Below are 21,216 nucleotides of genomic sequence, written 5' to 3'. Positions count from 1 at the left end.
AGAGTTGTTCAATCAAAAACAATACTAATAAACATCTCCCTCTCTTATTATTAATAAGTGTGACATTACTAACCAGCCTTCCAACCTTACCAATACTGTATCAGTTGTGTCTATGGCCTACCTTCTTTATTCATGGACATTGGTATAGTATGGACCGTCTGAAGCTTCACACATGAGTTGGTGAGCATCTGCAGCTCCAGAGAGGTCAGAGAGAAGCTTTTGAAACCTGCAGGAGGGAATGGAGTTCAGAGAGAGACTGACAGCCACCATCAGCTCAATTATGGGATTGTCACAAGCATAGCTTATGTTGCAGAGAACACTCACACTTCTTCTGTTGCTCGCGGATGATGTCCTTCCACTCTGCACGTTCATAATCTGACGAGATGAGGAATGTGAAGCCCTGAAACACACAAAGGAACATGTAGCCCTCTGCTGTACAATACAACAGACATCTTAGCAATGCTGTACCACATTTCTACACCTGTAGGGGGCAGCAGATCCTGGACCAAAATATTTCAAAGTACAAACAATGAGCTGTGTAGTTGTTAGATATGACCTTGCAGGACCATAGGTGCAGAGAGAGAGAGGAATCAGTCAGTGGCTGGCTCACCTTGCCGTTCCTGTTGGCCACTCTGAAGGCCATGCTGGGGGACATGAGCAGCAGCAGAGACTCCTGCTCCGACAGCTTCTTCCTCAAACGCTCTATTGCCTTCCCTCCTTTAGTGGTTCTCTGCACAGACGCATATAGAAGAAGAGCACTCAGACAGCTGCTGCCGTCTCAATGTATAGCACTATCTCAGTCATTAATGGCTCTTATGAAGCCATGATCTGGTCAAGTGTTTCAACATTATTATAATAAAATGATCCGTTATAACACTATAGGGATTTCCCCTCTTTCTGACGTCTGTTGTCACCTTCTCTCTCTGGAGCTCATTCTTGATCTGTGAGATTCTGATCTTCATGGTGTCAATCTCCTCGTCCTGGACCTGGGGTATGGGTGTGGCCTCCGAGTCCTCAATGGTCTGGAAGGTGAGGTCTGACAGTGGGATGTACCACTTACAGTCATACTGCTGGCCTTTCCTGGAGAGAGACAAACACACACACACAGGAACCATCAAACAACACACACACAGGTAAGGAACACCACAGCCAGGATATTAAACCAACCATCTGGTCCATCAGTAAATCTACACTCACCCTGCAGTCTGTTTCTTCAACTTGGCACAGAGAAGTAAGTCTGTGAAGAGGAAGACATGGCGAAGCTTTCTGGATCCCTCCACCAGCTCCACCATGAAGCAGTCCCTCAACAGCTGACGGTTCTACAGGGGCAAAACAGGGAGTCACACTTTCATTGGATATTTGATCTATTCATATTTGCTCGAATTTGCTTCCATACCGAAACGTTTTCCAGTAATTTCCATGTCAAGTTGCTTTCTGACCCCATCACATTCAGCTAATGAGAGCTGTACCTCAGGCAGCTGACCCTCAACCCCCTCATTCAATCAATTCACAGTTGACATAACACAGATTATACCCAGAACGCAGAATCAGTAGTTGTCGAGTGGGTTTCATAAACAATAAATGTACTCTGATGACTAGGGTTGCAGAACCACAGATCTGTACCTTGTCAGCTCGGGGATTCAAACTTGCAACCTTTCAGTTACTAGTCCAACACTCTAACCACTAGGCTACCCTGCCGACCCAATGACACATGGTCAGATGACACATGGTCAGAACATGTTATTATGGCCCTCAAGTGGAAGAAGTATCTGATGTATGTGGCCTGACTGGTTCTAGACAGGAGGAGCATCTCCAAAAGGAATACTTGCACTGAATAGCAGAGGTGAGGACTCGAGTCACATGACATTTGATGACTTGACACTCAACAAAAAATAAAATAACTTTACTTGGACTTGGAGCCTCAAGACTCAACTTTGACTTGAAATTATCTGGCCAGGTTTTGTAACGTTTTGCCACTCATTTTGTGGCACAGAGTCTCTAATGTCCAAGCAGCCAGAGACAGCATGCCAGCATCACACTTGCAAAAAAAATAAAAATAACAGATTGGCTAGTTAAAACGCACACTTGGCCGTCTGATTGGAACAGCAAACTTTCAATCAACAGGTCGACTGAGCTAGCACAGTGAGTTTTTTTTGCATCAAGCAACAATTTCTAGCATAGAAATTGGTCTGATAATTGATAATTTACTTGCATTTGGAATTTGTTGTTAAAATCAATTACATAATCCAAAAATAATGAAAAAATCCCTCTGGTAGTCTCAATAAAATAGACAGATTTGTATTTCAGCAAGTCATTGCACGTATAGATTTTTTTTTTCTTGACTTGAAAAAAACTTGTGACTCGACTTGCTCTTAGAATTCACGACTTGGACTTGACTCGAAACTCAACCCGTTCTACTTTGGACTCGACTTGAGACTTGTGACTTGCTTGTCACTCGAATAATAATGAAATAGGTCTCACCTCTGCTGATTAGTAACAATATTTTAACTAACTTCTAGAAGCTGCTGGGATAAAGATAGTCTCTTTTCATAAATAAACATCTGTCCTCAAACAGATTTGAGACCTGGTTGTAAAAAGTGTAAATGAAAGACATCAAGTTAAATCAGTGTCTTGTTATCAAAGAAAATCAAATCAAACTTTTTGTCACATGTGCCAAATACAACCTTACCGTGAAATGCTTACTTACAAGCCCTTAACCAACAGTGCAGTTCAAATAGTCTGGGTGGGCATTTGATTCATTGTTCAGCAGTCTTATGGCTACCCTGTTTAGGGCCTTACGGTCAGATGCTGAGCAGTTGTCATACCAGGCGTTGATTCAACCGGTCAAGATGCTCTCGATGGTGCAGCTGTAGAACTTAACTTCAGGATCTGGGGACCCATGCCAAATGCCAAATCTTTTCAGTCTCCTGAGGGGGGAAAAGGTGTTGTTGTGCCCTCTTCACAACTGTCTTGGTGTGTTTGGACCATGATAGTTCGTTGGTGATGTGGACACCAAGGAACTTGAAACTCTCGACCCGCTCCACTACAGCCCCGTCGATGTTAATGGGGGCCTGTTCAGCCCGCCTTTTCCTGTAGTCCATGATCAGCTCCTTTGTCTAGCTCACATTGAGTGAGCGGTTGTTGTCCTAGCACCACACTGCCAGGTCTTTGACCTCCTCCCTATAGGCTGTCTCATCGTTGTCAGTGATCAGGCCTACCACTCGTGTTGTCAGCAAACTTAATGATGGTGTTGGAGTCGTGTTTGGCCACACAGTTGTGGATGGACAGGTAGTACAGGAGGGGACTAAGCACACAGCCCTGATGGGCCCCAGTGTTGAGGATTGGCGTGGAAGACGTGTTGTTGCCTACCCTTACCAGCTGAGCTGTAGTCAATGAATATCATTCTCACATCAGTGTTCCTTTTGTCCAGGTGTGAAAGGGCAGTGTGGAGTGCAATGGAGATTGCGTCATCTGTGGATCTGTTGGGGCGGATTGGAGTGAGTCTAGCTTATCTGCGATGATGCTGTTGATGTGAGCCATGACCAGCCTTTCAAAGCACTTCATGGCTACCGACGTGAGTACTACGGGGCAGTAATAATTTTAGGCAGGTTACCTTCGCTTCCTTGGGCACAGGGACTATGGTGGTCTGCTTGAAACATGTAGGTATTACAGACTCGGTCAGGGAGAGGTTGAAAATGTCAGTGAAGACACTTGCCAGTTGGTCCGCGCACGTCGTCGATGCACTTATTGATGAAGCTGATGACTGAGGTGGTACACTCAACGCCATTGGATGAATCGCGGAGCATATTCCAGTCTGTGCTAGCAAAACAGTCCTGTAGCATCCGCGTCATCTTACCACTTCTGTATTGAGCGAGTCACTGGTACTTCCTGCTTTAGTTTTTGCTTGTAAGCCGGAATCAGGAGGATAGAATTGTGGTCGGATTTGCCAAATGGAGGGCGAGGGAGAGCTTTGTATGCATCTCTGTGTGTGGAGTAAATGTGGTCTAGGGTTTTTTTCCCTCTGGTTGCACATGCTGTTAGAAAATAGGTAAAACGGATTTATGTTTGCCTGCATTAAAGTCCGCAGCTACTAGGAGTACCGCTTCTGGATGAGCATTTTCTTGTTTGCTTATGGCCTTATTCAGCTGGTTGAGTGAGGTCTTAGTGCCAGCATTGGTTTGTGGTGGTAAATAGACGGCTACGAATAATATAGATGAGAACTCTCTTGGTAGATAGTGTGGTCTACAGTTTATCATAAGGTACTCTACCTCAGGCGCAGGTGAGCAATACTTCGAGACTTCTTTAATATTAGACATCGAGCATCAGCTGTTATTGACAAATAGACACACACCCCATTGGCCAATAGAACAGATGGCAGCGAGGGTTTAATCACTTGCCTACGAATTCTCAGAAGGCAGCCCAACCTCCGCCCCCTTTTTCTCTGTCTTTTCTCCATGCAAATGACGGGGATTTGGGCAGTTCCCGAGAAAGCAGTATATCCTTTGCGTCGGACTCGTTAAAGAAAAGAGCCAGTGTTTACAGGAATAGATCCTAATAATCCTGCCTGCCCGGGCCAGTCGAGTGGGCGGTTGGTAACTGATGCAGTGACATCTGCTCTTCCTGTGGCCAGAGCGGGGCTGTGAATGCTTGGACTGTTAATACTGACCTTTGACCCTACGAGCTGAAAGCTGCTTATAAATTTAAAAAAATAGCACCCATGTGGGACTCTACCAATCCATCCTAACCACATTTATGCAAAAACAAGGAAAACTCCACCAGGGAGATGCCCCATGGATTTATGGTCACTGTATTGACCTGGTCATCAGTTACTTTGACATTTCTCAAAATGGAGGATGACTATCTGATGACAAAATTGGTAAGATGGGCCCAACTAGGAGGTGGAAACTTTCCCTGGGAATATATGGGAATTAATGAAAATATATGCAAATTAATATGAATACCATTTAAATTTAGATGTTTTTTTGCATTGGAAATATTTACCATATAGAGACAGAAACATAAACCTTTTACCTATCATAAGTAGACATAATTTCAAATGATTAAATCCATCCAATAGAAATTTTATTATGAATTGAGCATTAATTAAATGGGTTGACTCGTCACATGGGAGGATTTCACTGAACAACAAAAGGGAATATTGAATGATCCATCGCATCTCCCAAAAATGTTTTCAACGTACATCTGTAAAATGATTCTGATTCCAGGAGGACCATGAGCTGTTGCTATCGATAAGGTGTCCGATTCATCATTTTCACCTCGAATAGAAGTAGATGGAGTTTTGTCAGAGGTTGCTTGTTGTGAGCGTTGAGGGAACTTTATGCACTTGGCCAGATGATTCTGCATCTTTGTTTCATTCTTCACATATGATTTGGCACAGTATTTGCAAATGTACCCAGCTTTTCCTTCTACATTAGCTGCAGTGAAATGTCTCCACACATCAGATAGTGCCTGTGGCATTTCCTGTAAAGATTAGAAGAAGAAAAATATATACAATTCCATGTACAGATAAATAGTTAAGCAGTTAGATTAAACAACTCCTTTGTAAGATATTTTTTACTTTATTTAACATGTATGGATTAACACTCCTTAGTTAGCAGGCTCAAGCAAGCTAAAACCCACACAGTAGCAACTAACTAGCAGAAATTGTTAACAAGTTAGAAATAATTTAAACACTTTGCTGTAGACTATTTACTAGTTACATGATTTTTTATGTCATAAAATATATTCACCCCACCCAGTATTGTAATCAAAACTTACCAGAAAGCATGTAGTCCTTGGCTCAGACAGTGTAGTTGTGTGGGCTCAATAGCATCTCACTAGTGTGCAAGATCTTGAGAATCAGCTGGACATGTGATGGAAGAGTGCACTGTGCATGCAGAGTTGCAATTTCATTTAATTGGGGATAGTTTAACCAAAATATGCCACAAGACCTAGAATTGCCTTATGTGTATCCCACAAAAAAAGGTTCATTGTTATAAGCTAACTTATTTGATGATTTAAAGCAAAATTCCCCAAATTCTTAACTTCCCAAGGAAAATTTTGGAAATTTACCGGAAAGTATCCAACCCTTTGCAACCCTAGGCCCAACTAAATCGAACCCTGGATTTCAATCACCACAGTAAGTTTATCCAGTTAGCTACCAAACTCCAGTCACTTACAAGTACTACATTTATTTTGCCTTTAGCAAATAGAGGCCTATGAATTGTGGAATACTACAATAGAGCCAACCCATACAGAAATGTAATTTGTCTGAGTTCCATTCTCACGTTTACTTATTGTAAGAAGTCTGATGGACATAGTTGGACAGGTTTCCAGTAATAATAGATGAAATTCAGCAGGGGTGAGAGAGTGAGGGTAAGTAACTAGTACGTGCCACCACGGGAAAGGGTGGACAGATACTTGATAAGACGTGCTCCAGGTCATTTCTGGGAAGCAGACTTCAGAGTGGGACAGGAGGATGGGTGTGGGGGAGCCAGGACAAGGATGTAGACAGTGCGATGGGCTTTCCTGGTCAGAACCATATTATTTTGTCATGAGCTTCCTCTAGGCTCCACTTCCTCCACTAATAAACCAGACAGGCACATGACTCAGCAGGAATCTGACTCACAACGCATGTTTATTGGAGTTTACAGACACACCATTTCCCTGGCTTTTACAGGAACTGAGAAGCACTGATTGTCTAATTTACAGTAACCCTCAGATTCCTAATGTATAGCTCTGAACCTGTGTTGCTTGGGGGAATCTATCTTATTAAGCAATCTACCCAACTAACGACTGTAACTGTCTGAATGGACAAGAGACTGGTGATTTCTCATTTTGACGCTGGCTGTGTAATCTGACACTACTTTGCTTATGGAATGGTGCAGTGTGACATCAAAGTGTCTGAAAGGAAGACAAGTATGAAAGCATTATAAGGGAGGTCCAGATAGCCACATGGCCAGGTTGGGGTGTCTGTGTGCCTCTAAAGCCGTGTTCACATTGGCAGTTTTAAGTGACTAAAATCCTATACATTTGCATATCCGATTCGAATCTGATATTTCAAGCCACATGTCAATTACAAATCTGATTCCTGGCCATGTGACTTGTGTCTGGACGGGAAAATCTGATTTATTTGCCCTCAAGTGGTTTTTAGACTTTTATTCAGCATATATTGTTTCTTGCTAGCTACTCTGCTGACAGTTTGACAAGAACATGTGGTAGCTAACTAGCTTGTTATTTGGTTACAAATAAATTAGTGAATGTGCTAGCTAGCTAGTTGACTGCTATGGCTAGCCAAAAAGGTATCGTTTGAAAGTTGGATCATCTTATCCTTTGAGGCTTTAAAAGTGTTCTTACCCTATGATTTTGAACATTCAAAGCAAACGTCCATGGCAGGCATTGTTGTCACCTTAGCTTGCTACATAACCTTCTGAGTGACAGAAAGCACAAGCACCAGCACCATCAGCCTACCCCACTGCACACACACACACGTCGTTACTGTGACAACTAGTGGAGCCTTGTCAGCAAATGACTGCTGTCTGAACATACACAAATTAGATTTGGTCACTTGAAACTTTCTGTTTGGACAGTCAGTTGTCCAAAATGCATGCCACCTCATGTCAAAGCCTGCCACACTGACCTCTCCCTTCTTCACTGTCATTGACTGCCTGCGTGGGGTGATCTCCTCGTTGATGCTGGACAGGAAGTTCTGGGAGATTCTCAGGGCATCCTGCAGCAGTGGATAGTCTGGGTGGCTGGAGGGGGTGTGTTTCAACAGGTCCTGAAAGAGAAAAAAAGATAGAAAGAGGGTGAAAGAAAGAGCGGGTGAAAGAAAGAAAGAAAAAGAGGGGGAAAGGTGAAAGAAAAAGAAAGGAGAGAAGAGAGAGAGAGAGGGTAAAAGAAAGTAAGAGAGAGATAGAAAGAGTGAAAGTGTAAGAAAAAAAGGAGAGAAAGATGGAAAGAAAGAGAGAAAGAAAGAGGAGAGTGAAAGAAAGAGAGAAGAGTGAAAGAAAGAATGAAGAAAGAAAGATAAACCGGGTGAAAGAAAGAGAGAAAGAAAGAAAGAAAGAGAAATGAGACAGAGAGCGAAAGAAAAACGTGAGAAAGTTAGAAAGGAAAAGAAAAAAGAAAGGAGGGTGAAAGAGATGGTGAAAGAAAGAAAGAAAGAAAGAATGAGAGAGAAAGAGTAAGAGAGCGAGAGAAACAAAGAATGAGAGAGAAAGAAAGAAAGATAGAAAGAAAGGAGAGAAATAGCAAAAAAGAAAAAGAAAAAAGAAAGAAAGGAGAGAGGGTGAAAGAAAGAGAAATAGAGACAAGGAAAGAAAGAGAGGTGAGCGAGAGAGTGAGAGGGTGAAAAGAAAGAAAGAGAGAAAGAAAGAAACAGGATGAAAGAAAGAGAAAGAACAAAGAAAGAGAAAGGAGAGAGAGAGGAGAGAGAGAAAGAGTAAGGAGAGAAAGAATGATGGAAAGAAAGAGAGGAGAGCGAGAGAGTGAGCGGGTGAAAAGAAAGAAAGAGAGAAAGAAAGAAACAGGATGAAAGAAAGAGAAAGAACAAAGAAAGAGAAAGGAGAGAGAGAGAAAGAGTAAAGAGAGAAAGAATGATGGAAAGAAAGAGCGAGAGAAAGAAATAGAAAGAGAAAAAAGGGAAAGCGTAAGAAAGGAGAGAAATAATAAGAAAGGAAAAGAAAGAAAGAAGATGAGAGAGACGGTGAAGGAAAGAAAGAAAGGAGAGAGGGTGAAAGAGAAAGAAAAAGAGAAAGAGGAGAGAAAGAAAGAAAGAGAAAAAGGAGGGTGAACGAGTAAGAGAGAAATAAAAAGGAGAGTGTGAAAGAAAGAAAGAGTAAGAAAGAATAGAAACAAAGAATGAGAGAAAGAGAAAGAGAGAGAAAGAAAGGAGAGAAATAGTAAGAAAGGAAGAGAAAGAGAGGAGAAAGTGAAAGATAGGGAGACAGAAAGAAAGAAAGAAAGAAAGAAAGAAAGAAAGAGAGAAAGAAAGGGAGACAGAAAGAAAGAATTTAAAAATGAAGAAAGGAGAGCGAGCGAAAGAGAAAGAAAGGAGAGAGCAAAACAGAAAGAAAGAGATAGAAAGAGGAGAAAGAGAAAGTGTGAAAAAGAGAAAGAAAAAAGATAAATTAATTTGAGATAAATTATGATAACTTCTTCTAAGATATGTGAAGCATTGTTTTCATAAAAGAAATTCAGGTCTGAAGGGGAAAAATCTTCAGTGTGTTGATTTGACTTACATGCAGAACCAGGGTGCTGCGGGTAACTCTGTCCACGGGTTTATAGAGCAGAGCTGAGGGGGACAGGGTCATAAAGTATATAAAGTCCAAGGCAGGACAAGGCAACGCAGAACCAACAACATAGGACACTTTGAGGTTTAGGGTCATATTCAATATGCTTTAACTAAGCATGTACCACTCTTTCTGAATTCAAATAACTGGAGGGTTGAATTCTTCATTGTCTTGAACTATAGATATTTAAATAAATGTAAGGTTTAGTTAATTTTGACTGTGAATTGTTCAAAATAATGAAATTGCACTTACTTTCCAGTGAATTTTTTGCCTGGTCTTTGCATTCCTTGGTGCTTATGACCTTAAGATTCTGAGGGCACAACAGGAATTGAGAAAGGCATAATGATGCGAGTACACCATTTCAACACAGCACAGTATCACAGTAATATTTATTCTTATCTCTGTCCACCCAGCCGGTTCTGGCAATTGAGCCTGGGGATGAGGTATTCTAACCGAAACGTTGCCCTTGTAAAAGTAGACATATAAAATACAATACATACCTGACATATTTCAGCAAACTGTATGTTGGCCTGGCAGCACTTGTCTGCCGTCTCCACAGCAACCGTATAGTTATCCACAAAGGCCCTGTACACTCCTAGCTGGCTGGCCTATAATAGAGAGAGACAATAGAGAGTAGATACGATGTAGTTAACCTGCTGTTGGATTCATGTACCCACTTTTGGCTGCTCTCTACTCCAGTCATACTAGTTGTTTTCCCTTCTAATGGTGCTGGGAATAGCGATCAGACGAGGTATGGCCTTCAACAAAAACAGCATAGAAAACATGCATCCTATCAGTCATAATTTGTCCTTTTTTTTATGACTGTGTGCACACACACCTGCGGCAGCAGTCATAAAAAAGCGGCACACAGTCATGAAAATAAGGACAAATTATGGGATTTTGTTTCCTGCATCTTCCTTTCCTCCACTGTCATACTGAGGCAGCTCTTTGCAGTCAGGAGCCTCTTAGTGGTGTTCTGTCCTCCTTTACTGCCTGTTATGTGCTGTAGCCAGGCTTTTATCTGTGTGGGAGATGTCTCCAGGCAGTCTGCTCACATGTGGGGTCCAGCATCCACCACACATTATAGCCAGTCTAACTCCCTCTTTCTACTCTTTAAATCTCTCTTCAGTATTATTAATGATCAAAGGAAGTCTACTAATATTGTCTTTAAAAGTGACTGACTTATTGGATAAATATCTGCTTACTCACAGAAGAATGCAGTTTGTGGCTGGGGGAGTCTATTTCACGTTTTTGTACTTATGAACAAAGGAACAAATGCATCTGGAAGAACTAACACAAAAGAACCATAACAGCATTTCCTAGGTCTTTACACAACAATAATAATGCTCACCAGTTTCTGGAAGAGATCGCCCACACACTGGTTGTGGCACCACTCCTGAACTCTGGGTAGCAGGGCATCGTAGAAGTCCTTGTGGATCTCATGGAGCTCCGTCACCTTGAAGAAGATGGTCTCTATCTGCTGGATGGTCAGCATCGGCTGGGAGGTAGTAGCTGCTGCCCTCAGAGGCTTCATGGGCTGGGACAATCAATGCAAGACAAGCATTACTCTGTGTGTGTGTGTGTGTGTGTGTGTGTGTGTGTGTGTGTGTGTGTGTGTGTGTGTGTGTGTGTGTGTGTGTGTGTGTGTGTGTGTGTGTGTGTGTGTGTGTGTGTGTGTGTGTGTGTGTGTATACATCCATCCGTCTGTCCATCCAACATTTTACTGTCCCAACAAAGTCCTGTCTCTTACCAGTAAGATAGCCCCCAGGTGGCTGAGATATGTCTCCTCACTGGCCAGGATCCCTGACAAAACCCACTTCCGCATCTCTAACTCTTTCTCCTGATCCAGCTCTGTCTGTGTGTGAGAATGAGACTAACAGTGAATGGCAGAGAGAGAGAGAAAGAGAGAAACAGAGAGACAGTGAGAGCGACAGACCGGGTATTCACTTCTACCAGGCTTATTTGGTGATTCTAATTGTAACCAGAGCAGATCTTCCCTAATCCCCCTGGATGTTGAATGAGACCTCTAAACAGCTACGAGTAAAGACTGTCGTCTCAAGGGAACCCAATACATTTGATTAAATCCTGTTGGAGATGTAGAGGGCAGAGGCCAGGGTCAAAGATCCATTGTATTGTGGAGGGAAGCAATTGTTTTCCTAGCCTAGGATGGGACCTGTAGTTCCTGATGGGTCAAAGGCATCAGTAGTTAGGTTTTTGACAGTATGTCGCTCACGATTCCATTTATTCCATTCCAGCCATTACTATGAGCCCATACTCCCCCATTAAGGTGCCACAAGCCGCCTGTGTTCGGTCGATATGGAGCTCATGCACAGAGCAGAAATGAATAGCTCTGACATTCCACAGCCTGAATACTAAGGGGGCACAAGAGGAGGCCTCCTCCTGGATTTAACCTTTGAAGATCAGAGAGCTGAGCACATCAGAGGAGGACCTAGGGGACACCGGAGATTGGCTAGGTACAGTACAATAGAGGTGGATGAGATTTATAGGGTGAGTGAAAGTGTGGTTGGAACGAGCAGAGCATCTCTATTAAATACACTCAGAGAGCCCAAGGCAGACTTATAGAGGATGGGGGCATTAACAGACAGCTGCACTGGGTGGAAAAATCAGACACATGGGCTTTAAGAGTAGAAGATGGAGGTATATGATAGTAGGACTGGCATTAACCTTACCGACAGGGTGGACTCCAGGGAGCCAGAGGAGTGTGTGTGCTGGCTGCTGCAGCTCTTGGAGCGGAGGCGAGGTGAGGAGGAGAGCGAGGTGCTGAAAGGCAGGAGGTCATGGTGCTGCTGGTGCTCCGCCGCCTGCTCCAGGTCATAGCCATAGGAAGGAGGGGTCACACAGTAGGGGACTTTTGGGATAATTACAGACAGATGGAGGGGATTAGGTGTGGTAGTGTAAAGTAGGTTCCAAGACAGTGGCACTGTGTGAATCTCTCTCTCTCTCTGACACTTCACACCCTTCACATGCAAGACATTCTCTCTTCTCCTCTAAAAACACCATTAAAGCCACTGAACAGGCAGTGAAAGAAGATAGAAATGTGTGATCAATTGTCATGACCAGTTTGACTGGAAACATTACCTCCCTCATAAAAACAAATCTGTATTCATATTTGTCTATATTCATCTGCTCTTTGAAATTGAGTTTTTTTTAAAGTTAAAAACAAGAATCCTTTGTTGAGACAAGAATATGGTGCAGACTCAATAAGAACCAAAATAGGTCTTACATCAAACACAAGGGCTTAAAAAAATGACTGAAATAAAATAAAGTTATTCATATCTATATATCAATGGTATTATATAAAAGCTACTGTACATTCAAAATAACTAGACTGACCTGATGAAAACAGCTCTGTCATTCAAACTCTAATGTGCTCTATTCCATTACATTCTGTGTCTCTGTGCTTCAAATCCCCTCTGATCTTCAGAGACTGTGCCAGACACACAGGGACCATCCTACAGCAGAGGATAAGCCAGGAGAATAGCAGCAAAAACTCTGATTCACTTGTGTGGTGAGGAGAAGCATTAGTCAGTCCCTCTACTCTCTGTACATAACATAATTTAACTGTACAGATGCAGCAGCAGTTCAAGGCAGCTATACTGGACAGGAGCTTAACCATAGTAATGCTTTATTTACATATCAACTCAATGATGACAAAAAAAAACTCTAGGGAGGGCACAGAGTATGAGAGCAATCAAAGAGGAATTCCTTCTTAATAATCACTCAGTAGCCACAGGTGAACCAGTAACCTGAGGGACAGATATTTGGGTCAATGGGATTTCCACCACTCGTTATCATATCTTCTCCTCTCCTTCCTTCTCAACCATGTCTGATTGTGGCTGTGTGGTTTTCAAGTTCATTCTTGGTGAATAAATCCAAGGTGTAGGGAAGTGGCCAAGGCTACATTAGACCTCCCCGTTACAGAGAGAGAGGACGAACCGCAGCTCTTCCTGCTCCTGTATTCTCTCTGGTTTGTACTGTAGGTGTTAGACACAGACCAGAAAACACCCCCTTTAATTCACAATCACAGCAAAGCAGACATTCTGGGTGGAAGTGTTTACAGACACAATGCAACACAGGGGTCTATCTTGATGTGTTAGCTGCTGTTGTGTAGACTAGTTGTTTCCGCTATTATTCATCTATATAGTTTTGCATCAAGAACAGTTCAATCCCTTTTATTGTCACTTTGACTCACCAACAATGTCTACCATTATTGTCAGTATCTGTGTGGGAGAAGCACAAGCACCACCAGTGTAATGATACAAGCTGTGGTGTTTGTTTGTCTGTGAGGCCTCAGTGTTAAAATAGCTGTATGTAGCTGAAATACTGTATGTTCAGAAGTGGACACAGAGATAACTATACTGAACCAAAATATAAACGCAACATGTAAAGTATTGGTCCCTTCATGAGCTGAAATAAAAGATCCACAAAAATGTCCATACGCACAAAAAGCTTATTTCTCTCAAATTCTGTGCACATATTTTTTTACATCCCTGTTAGTGAGCATTTCTCCTTTGCCAAGATAATCCATCCACCTGACAGGTGTGGCATATAAAGAAGCTGATTAAACAGTATGATCAATACATACTGCAGGTGCATCTTGTGCTGGGGCCAATAAAAGGGCACTCTAAAATGTGCAGTTTTGTCACAGAACACAATAAGACATGTCTCAATTTGAGTGCAATTGGCATGCTGACTGAAGGAACGCCCACCAGAGCTGCTGCCAGATAATTGAATGTTCATTTCTCTCCCATAAGCCCCATCCAATGGCGTTTTAGAGATTTTGGCAGTGCGTCTACCGGCCTCACAACCGCAGACCACGTGTAACCACGCAAACCCAGGTCCTCCACATCCGGCTTCTTCACCTGCGGGATCATCTGAGAGCAGCCATCTGGACAGCTGATAAAACTGGGGGTTTGCACAACCAAAGAACTTCTGCACAAACTTTCTCAGGTAAGCTCATCTGCATGCTCGTCGTCTTCACCAGGGTCTTGACCTGACTGTAGTTCAGCGTTGTAGCCAACTTCAGTGGGCAAATGCTCACCTTCAATGGTCACTGGCATGCTGGAGATGTGTGCTCTTCACGGATGAATCCCGGCATCAACTGTACTGGGCAGATGACAGACAGCGATGGCATCGTGTGGGCGAGCGTTTTGTTGATGTTAACGTTGTGAACAGAGTGCCCCATGGTGGAGGTGGGGTTATGGTATGGGTAGGCATAAGCTACAGACAACGAAGACAACTGCATTTTGTCATTGGCAATTTGAATGCACACAGAGATACTGTAACAAGTTCCTGAGGCCCAGTGTCGTGCCATTCATCCAGCCATCACATTTCAGCATGATAATGCACGGCCCCATATCGCAAGGTTCTGTACACAATTCCTGGAAGTTGAAAATGTCCCAGTTCTTCCATGGCCTGCATACTTCAATTAAACATGTTTGGGATGCTATGGATCGACGTGTACAACAGCGTGTCCAAGTTCCCGCCAATATCCAGCAACTTCACACAGCCATTGAAGAGGAGTGCAACAACATTCCACAGGCCACAATCAACAGCCTGATCAACTCTATGTGAAGAAGATGTGTCGTGCTGCATGAGGCAAATGGTGGTCACACCAGGTACTGTATCTGTGATCAAGAGATACACATCTGTATCCCAGTCATGTGAAATCCATAGATTAGGGCCTAATGTATTTATTTCTGATTTCCTTACTTTAACTGTAACTCAGTAAAATCTTTGAAATTGTTGCGTTTATATTTTTGCTCAGTGTAGTTCACCTCTGCTAGAAAACAGGAAAGAGAGGATTCCGGAAGCAAGGAAGGCAGATGGAACCCAGCCATGTGGAGTGGCCGGGGGCTGGTTGAGTCAGGCTGACAGTGGGACACCCCCAGAAACCATGACAAAGAACCTGAACAAACACACTGGGCCGTGCAGAGAGAAACCACTGTGTTTACTCTGGAGGAGCAGGCAAGGGGAATACAGGGGAAGTCAAAGTGAAAGGCCACACTGAATGTCTGTCAGATTATACAACAGCAGTGACACTGGGTGAATAACCTCTCACACAGCCACAGAGGCCTGGAAATCACAGTCAATGGACACACACTGACCAATCACACAGACACAAATATATTTCAGTAAAATAGACATAAACTATAAAACATGTCTTAAAATATTATTTCTTACATATGAATTGATATGAACTAAAATAATGTTCACAGAGACAGTTATTTACATGGCTCTGGGATAACCATGCTTTTTAAATGCAGAATAGTTATCCATGGTAGCATGAAAAAGCAGGCAAGCTTCCCAACATTGAGTGAAGAGGATTTCACAATAGACTAGTTCCTCAGCACAGCTTAGTTCTCAGACTTCAAGGCCTGTTGCTAAGGAAGTGTCCAGGCAGGTCTGTCCAGCACATTCAGCAAATTCATCTTCAGAGCAGGAAACAGACATTCTGCACAAGGTCACCTTTTCACACAAACATCCCCCTCCTCCCACACGCACACATTTAGATTCATATTAAATAACATATATCAACTCTAGGATTGCTGTCCTTGAACCAACCCTGTGAGTTGTCTAATGCATTGACTTTTTCCTAAGTTAAATCATGGTAAAACATTTAACAAAGAAGTTCAGCTACAGCTCTGTGGGATTACCAAAGAGCTAATGCAGTTTCCCCTGTGCAGTATTAGTATGGAAAGCCGTTTTAATATAGTCAGTGGCCAGTTGACAAAAATGGTTCGCTCCTACAGACAGTGAGTCACAAGGCCATGGCTTGCTATATAAAGCAGGCAGACAGGCATTCAGTTACTTTTCTATTGAATGTTAGAATGGGCCAAACTAGTGACCTAAGTGACTTTGTGAGTAGTATGATCATTGTTGCCAGGGGCGCGGGTTTGAGTATCTCAGAAACATCCGCCTCCTGGGCTTTTCACGCACGACAGTGCCTAGGGTTGACCAAGAACGGTGCGACAATCAAAAAAACATCCAGTCAGCGGCAGTCCTGTGGGCGAAAACAACTTGTTGATGAGAGAGTTCAAAGGAGAATGGCAAGGATCATGCAAGCAAATAACGGTAAACAAATAATAGCTCAGTACTACAGTGGTGTGCAGAACGGCATCTCGGAACGCTCAACTCGTCGGTCCTTGTCACGGATGGACTATTGTAGCAGAAGACCACACGTTCCACTCCTATCAACTAAAAACAAGAAGAAGCGGCTCCAGTCGGCACGCGATCACCTACACTGGACAATTAAGGAGTGGAAAAACATTGCCTGGCCCGACAAATCCTGGTTCCTGTTTGGTCATGCTGATGGCAGAGTCAGGATTTGGCATAAGCAGCATGAGTCCACGGCCCCATCCTGCCTGGCGACAACAGTAAAGGCTGGTGGTGGTGTAATGGTGTGGGGAATGTTTTTCTGGCACACGTTAGGTCCCTTGATACCAATGTCCATTCCCCGAAGAATTCAAGCTGTTCTGAAGGAAACAGGGTGTTTGAACCGGTACTAGATGGGTGTACCTAATAAACTGTGTATATTTATCACATTTTTTATATTAATAATGGAATTTTCTATATCAATAATTTATTGATTTAAAATTAATAAGGAATATTAAATATTTTTTATTTTACTTTGAAAATGTCGAGTAGGTTGTGTACATCAATACGAAAAATATAAAATGGGATCCTTTTTTAGATAAACTTTTAAGGCAGCAAAATGTGAAAACTGTGCAAGGGGTGTGTAGACTTTCACTAGCACTGTAAGTAGGAGCATGCAAATGTAATCCCGGCCCCATGAAGTTCATTATAATAAATAACAACATATAAAAATGCTATTGTCGCTATCAAACATTTGAATTATTGCTATCAATAATTACATTTTTGATATCCAAAATTGTCACTTATATTGATGAATCATATAAATAAATAAATACAAATATATGTCTTAATTACATTTTTACAACAATAACTATGTTAAAACAGCTTTCCCTAGTAATAGTCAAAGCAGATGGGTTTACTCGTAAACACTATGTGGTTGAATGGTGGTAGAGTGTATCTGACAGTCTCCCCTCAATTAACCTCAAAATGGTTACTAATGTGCAATAGAGCTTTAACAAATATATTCTAATAACATTGCATAACAGTGCTCAAACCAACAGCTGGGGCTGAGAGTGTTTTAGATGTAGCAGCAAAGGACAACGTTTCTCTGGACTTTTAGTAGAGAATCCTGCAGAATTTAGAGGTTCTTTCAGCATTATTAAATTTGCCTGTGTTCTGATCTTTGGGTTTAGGAAGCCAAAGTTCATCAGGCTCAGAAAAGCTTTGGCTGGATCTGGAAGTTGTGTTTGTTTAGTGTACAAGTTAGTAGTTCCCGAGGGAGCCATTTTGCCACACTACTACAAATCCGCTTCTCTTTTATCTTTTACAGGGCTGACCTCGAAATAGCTGTCTGCTAGGATTCCAAACATAACAGGTTAACATGCTCTTAAATCCTAGTCCAGAGAATAACCTGTGCACTGTCAACATGCACTCTGTCCCTGTGGATGCAACAATTGTGGAGAGTGATGAGAGGTTTGACGCAACACACACAACAAAAGCATCAAGGACATATTCACAGACCTGTAATCCTAATCCACATGTATAGATAGATGAACCGACTATGATCCAGAGAGAAGGGGATTGACAGATGTGTTAGCAGGACAAATCCACAGAATCATAAACACAGAAATTCAACATCACAACTGTGATGTACCCTGCGCTCTAAGCAACACACAGTTTGGGTGGGATACAGGATATCCATATGAATGCTAAAAAAGAAATGTAAAAAAAAGACTTGTCTTGAAGATATAGTTCCCTTTTCTTTCTCCCTTGGATTAAGACCGAGAGCTTGATTGTGTTGAAGCTGAATGTTGCTGCTATTAGAATCTCCATGTAATGCATGCATCAAAGCACTGTCACACTTCACTGCATTGGTTAAAGGACACTTTAAATATTTCTTTGGAGAGAAGGATGAACTCTGCATTTGTTCTGGAAATAACTAAAAGGAGGAAATGGTCCAGACAGTGATCAGAGTGACAGCCTGTAGAGATCCTGCCAGTCCCATCTGGACACGCATTAACTGGGATTGGATGGAATGAACAAAAAAGAGTACACCAATTCCTCTCAATTGACAACCAGAATTGAGATTAAAAATCTGTTAAAATGAGACACAAATGTTAAAGGATTCTCCAAAGAAGGGGCTAATATTCCTTTTAAGACTGATTATTTGGGACATTATGGTCCAGGAATAAAAACTTTAGTATTGAGTGTAGAGGTCGACCGATTAATCGGAATGGACGATTAATTAGGGCCGATTTCAAGTTTTCATAACAATCGGAAATCGGTAAGTTTGGACGCGGATTTTGCTGATTTAAAAAATATATATACGTATATTTTTTACACCTTTATTTGACTAGACAAGTCAGTTAAGAACACATTCTTATTTTCAATGACGGCCTAGGAAAGGTGGATTAACCACCTTGTTCACGGGCAGAATGACAGATTTGACCTTGTCAGCTCAGCGATTCAATCTTGCAACCTTACAGTTAACTAGTCCAACGCTCTAACCACCTGCCTTACAAGGAGCCCAACTGTTACGCGAATGCAGTAAGAAGCCACGGTAAGTTGCTAGCTAGCATTAAACTTATCTTATAAAAAGAAAATCAATCAATCAATCATAATCACTAGTTATAACTACACATGGTTGATGATATTATTATTATCATGGTTGATGACATGGTTGATGTCCTGCATTGCATATAACCGATACAGTGCGCATTCGCGAAAAAGGACTGACGTTGCTCCAACGTGTACCTAACCATAAACATCAATGCATTTCTTAAAATCACCACACAGAAGTATATCTTTTTAAACCTGCATATTTAGCTAAAGGAAATCCAGGTTAGCAGGCAATATTAACCATGTAAAATTGTGTCACTTCTCTTGCGTTCATTGCACGCAGAGTTAGTGTATATGCAACAGTTTGGGGCGCCTGGCTCATTGCGAACTAATTTGCCAGAATTTTACGTAATTATGACATAACATTGAAGGTTGTGCAATGTAACAGGAATATTTAGACTTAGGGATGCCACCCGCTAGATAGAATAGGGAACGGTTCCGTATTTCACTGAAAGAATAAACGTTTTGTTTTTGAGAGGATAGTTTCCGGATTCGACCATATTAATGACCTAAGGCTCGTATTTCTGTGTGTTATTATGTTATAATTAAGTCTATGATTTGATAGAGCAGTCTGACTGAGCGATGGTAGGCACCAGCAGGCTCGTAAGCATTCATTCAAACAGCACTTTCGTGCGTTTTGCCAGCAACTCTTCGCAATGCCTGAAGCATTGCGCTGTTTATGACTTCAAGCCTATCAACACCCGAGATTAGGCTGGTGTAACAGACGTGAAATGGCTAGCTAGTTAGCGGGGTGCGTGCTAATAGCGTTTCAAACGTCACTCGCTCTGAGACTTGGAGTAGTTGTTCCCCTTGCTCTGCATGGGTAACGGTGCTTCGAGTGTGGCTGTTGTCGATGTGTTCCTGGTTTGAGTCCAGGTAGCGGCGAGGAGAGGGATGGAAGCTATACTGTTACACTGGCAGTACTAAAGTGCCTATAAGAACATCCAATAGTCAAAGGTATATGAAATACAAACGGTATGGAGAGAAATAGTCCTATAATTCCTATAATAACTACAACCTAAAACTTCTTACCTGGGAATATTGAAGACTCATTTTAAAAGGAACCACCAGCTTTCATATGTTCTCATGTTCTGAGCAAGGAACTTAAACGTTAGCTTTCTTACATGGCACATATTGCACCTTTACTTTCTTCTCCAACACTTTTGTTTTTGCATTATTTAAACCAAATTGAACATGTTTCATTATTTATTTGAGGCTAAATTGATTTATGTATTATATTAAGTTAAAATAAGTGTTCATTCAGTATTGTTGTAATTGTCATTATTACAAATACATGTTTGTTTTTTTTATCCGCCAATTAATCGGTATCGGCTTTTTTTTGGTCCTCCAATAATTGGTATCGGTATCGGCGTTGAAAAATCATAATCGGTCAACCTTTAATTGAGTGTAGCACAATGACAGTCTCTGTCACCTCTGACAGCATGTTTATAGATTAGAAAAGATATGGCACCTTCTAAACATTTTTTTATTATGCTGTTAAGAGGTTTGGACACGTTCTGCCTCCACTAAATGGATTCTCATCCTGATCGTGTGATCACTGGAGAGACAGCTGTCAGCTAACCGAGAGGAAACAAGTGTTACAATGGCTTTTACCATCCAGCATGTATGGAATGTACAAATAGAAAGTTATACAGGTTTATCAATACAAATCTGCTTTACTAATCCTCAGCCTACAAATAGTTGCACTTCAATCCCACTACTACGAAGGGGTCTTTTCATCCCTTACAGCTAACACAGGAAGGGATGGGTTGGGTGGAGTGGATCTTTCAGTACTGCATAGACTTCCTTTCAGCACATCTGGTTTCTCTCTGATTGAGCTTCACCCATCAGGTTGAAAAGAAACAGGTCTGAAAACGTGGCACCTGCAACGGGGCGGTGGCACTGCAGCCCTGAAAGAAGCTGACTGGGTGTTTTGGCAGATCAGCAGAGTACGAGCCAACCAACCATCAGCACATTCTGGCACATCTGAAGTGCCCTGTTGAAGTGGGAGGGAGCCCGACCACAGGCCCAGTAGGAGTAGTGAGGCCCACCAGCTCTGCTCAGATCGGTTATGGGACAGCCTAAAATTAGCACCAGCCATTGAGCAGTGTAGGTCAGAACTCAGTTGCCCAGCCCACCACACTTACTAATCAGCGTGTTGAAATAGCTCAGGGTGGTCACAGTAATG

The 21,216-nt window shown here is 42.1% G+C and overlaps 1 protein-coding gene across 3 annotated transcripts in view; it reads right to left on the bottom strand.

The window, feature by feature from the left end:
* Positions 1–21,216, bottom strand: part of LOC129853394 (breakpoint cluster region protein-like) — a 37,097-nt gene that overhangs the window by 8,920 nt on the left and 6,961 nt on the right. For 2 of the 3 annotated variants that reach the window (XM_055919390.1, XM_055919388.1), the window contains exons 3-14: positions 11,984–12,162; positions 11,044–11,166; positions 10,645–10,830; positions 9,794–9,901; positions 9,546–9,603; positions 9,243–9,295; positions 7,640–7,780; positions 1,198–1,319; positions 915–1,080; positions 611–730; positions 325–400; positions 122–226 (exon numbers count right to left, since the gene is read on the bottom strand). In XM_055919390.1, coding sequence (XP_055775365.1) covers positions 122–226; positions 325–400; positions 611–730; positions 915–1,080; positions 1,198–1,319; positions 7,640–7,780; positions 9,243–9,295; positions 9,546–9,603; positions 9,794–9,901; positions 10,645–10,830; positions 11,044–11,166; positions 11,984–12,162 — 1,437 coding nt within the window. The remainder of the gene's footprint in view (positions 1–121; positions 227–324; positions 401–610; positions 731–914; positions 1,081–1,197; positions 1,320–7,639; positions 7,781–9,242; positions 9,296–9,545; positions 9,604–9,793; positions 9,902–10,644; positions 10,831–11,043; positions 11,167–11,983; positions 12,163–21,216) is intronic. The other variant, XM_055919389.1, reaches the window with a different exon arrangement.

The sequence above is a fragment of the Salvelinus fontinalis genome, chromosome 4 (genome assembly GCF_029448725.1).
Source record: "Salvelinus fontinalis isolate EN_2023a chromosome 4, ASM2944872v1, whole genome shotgun sequence".
NCBI classification, from domain to species: Eukaryota; Metazoa; Chordata; class Actinopteri; order Salmoniformes; family Salmonidae; genus Salvelinus; species Salvelinus fontinalis.
Note: the sequence above shows the minus strand (reverse complement) of the source record. Positions and strands in the feature narration are given on the sequence as shown.